Source organism: Lycium ferocissimum, chromosome 1 (assembly GCF_029784015.1).
Source record: "Lycium ferocissimum isolate CSIRO_LF1 chromosome 1, AGI_CSIRO_Lferr_CH_V1, whole genome shotgun sequence".
Taxonomy (NCBI): Eukaryota; Viridiplantae; Streptophyta; class Magnoliopsida; order Solanales; family Solanaceae; genus Lycium; species Lycium ferocissimum.
Window position 1 is genome coordinate 71,803,213 of NC_081342.1, and position 717 is coordinate 71,803,929.

General features: G+C 32.9%; 1 protein-coding gene across 1 annotated transcript in view; it reads right to left on the reverse strand.

The window, feature by feature from the left end:
- Nucleotides 1-250: 250 nt before the first annotated feature.
- Nucleotides 251-717, reverse strand: part of LOC132031262 (probable LRR receptor-like serine/threonine-protein kinase At3g47570) — a 5,321-nt gene continuing 4,854 nt past the window's right edge. Inside the window, exon 2 of the mRNA XM_059421156.1 lies at nt 251-612. Coding sequence (XP_059277139.1) covers nt 272-612 — 341 coding nt within the window. The 3' untranslated portion in view covers nt 251-271. The remainder of the gene's footprint in view (nt 613-717) is intronic.

A 717-nucleotide genomic window follows, 5' to 3' on the forward strand; every position in this document is an offset into this window, starting at 1 on the left:
TTGAACCTGTAGGTGATTTTGTGAAATGATTTTTTTAGTGAAGTTTCACAAGAAGAAACTAAAAGAGTACCACTAGGAGGAAAGCTGGACATAATATAGTATATTTCTTTTTATAAAAAGCATTACAAGTTATTGAGTTCTATTAAAGAAAAAGATGTATACATACCATTAATACTCTATGTTATGAAGTACACAATATTATAGCCTTGAAGCTAAATATTATTGCAAAACATGAGATGATTTAGAAGAAAAGTTTCTTATAAGAACGATATCATGCAAGATATTGAATCTGAATCATCTTTAAGCTCGCTACAACATCTTTCATGTCCATCCTTCCCTCAGGAGATTCAACGCAACAATCTATTGCTACTTTCATGATGGATACTACGCAATCTAACTTTTTCATGAAGTGATTATCCTGTGGTGTTATTAAGTTGGCATCGACAACTTCCATTAATGCATGTGGGAGTGAATTGCTCACCCATTGCTTCAAGCTAAGATCTCCATCAAACATTTCATCACTAGGCTTTGTCCGTGTAAATGTTTCCATCAACGTGATCCCATAACTATAAACATCGCATTTTGTTGACACCAATCCCTCCAGTCCATACTCTGCAATTAGTCAATTTTCAAAATTCAGCATATACTGGTTGAAAAAAGGAAAGAGAAATATTCAAAAGCAATTAATTAAGAGATTACTTACCTGGTGCAATATAA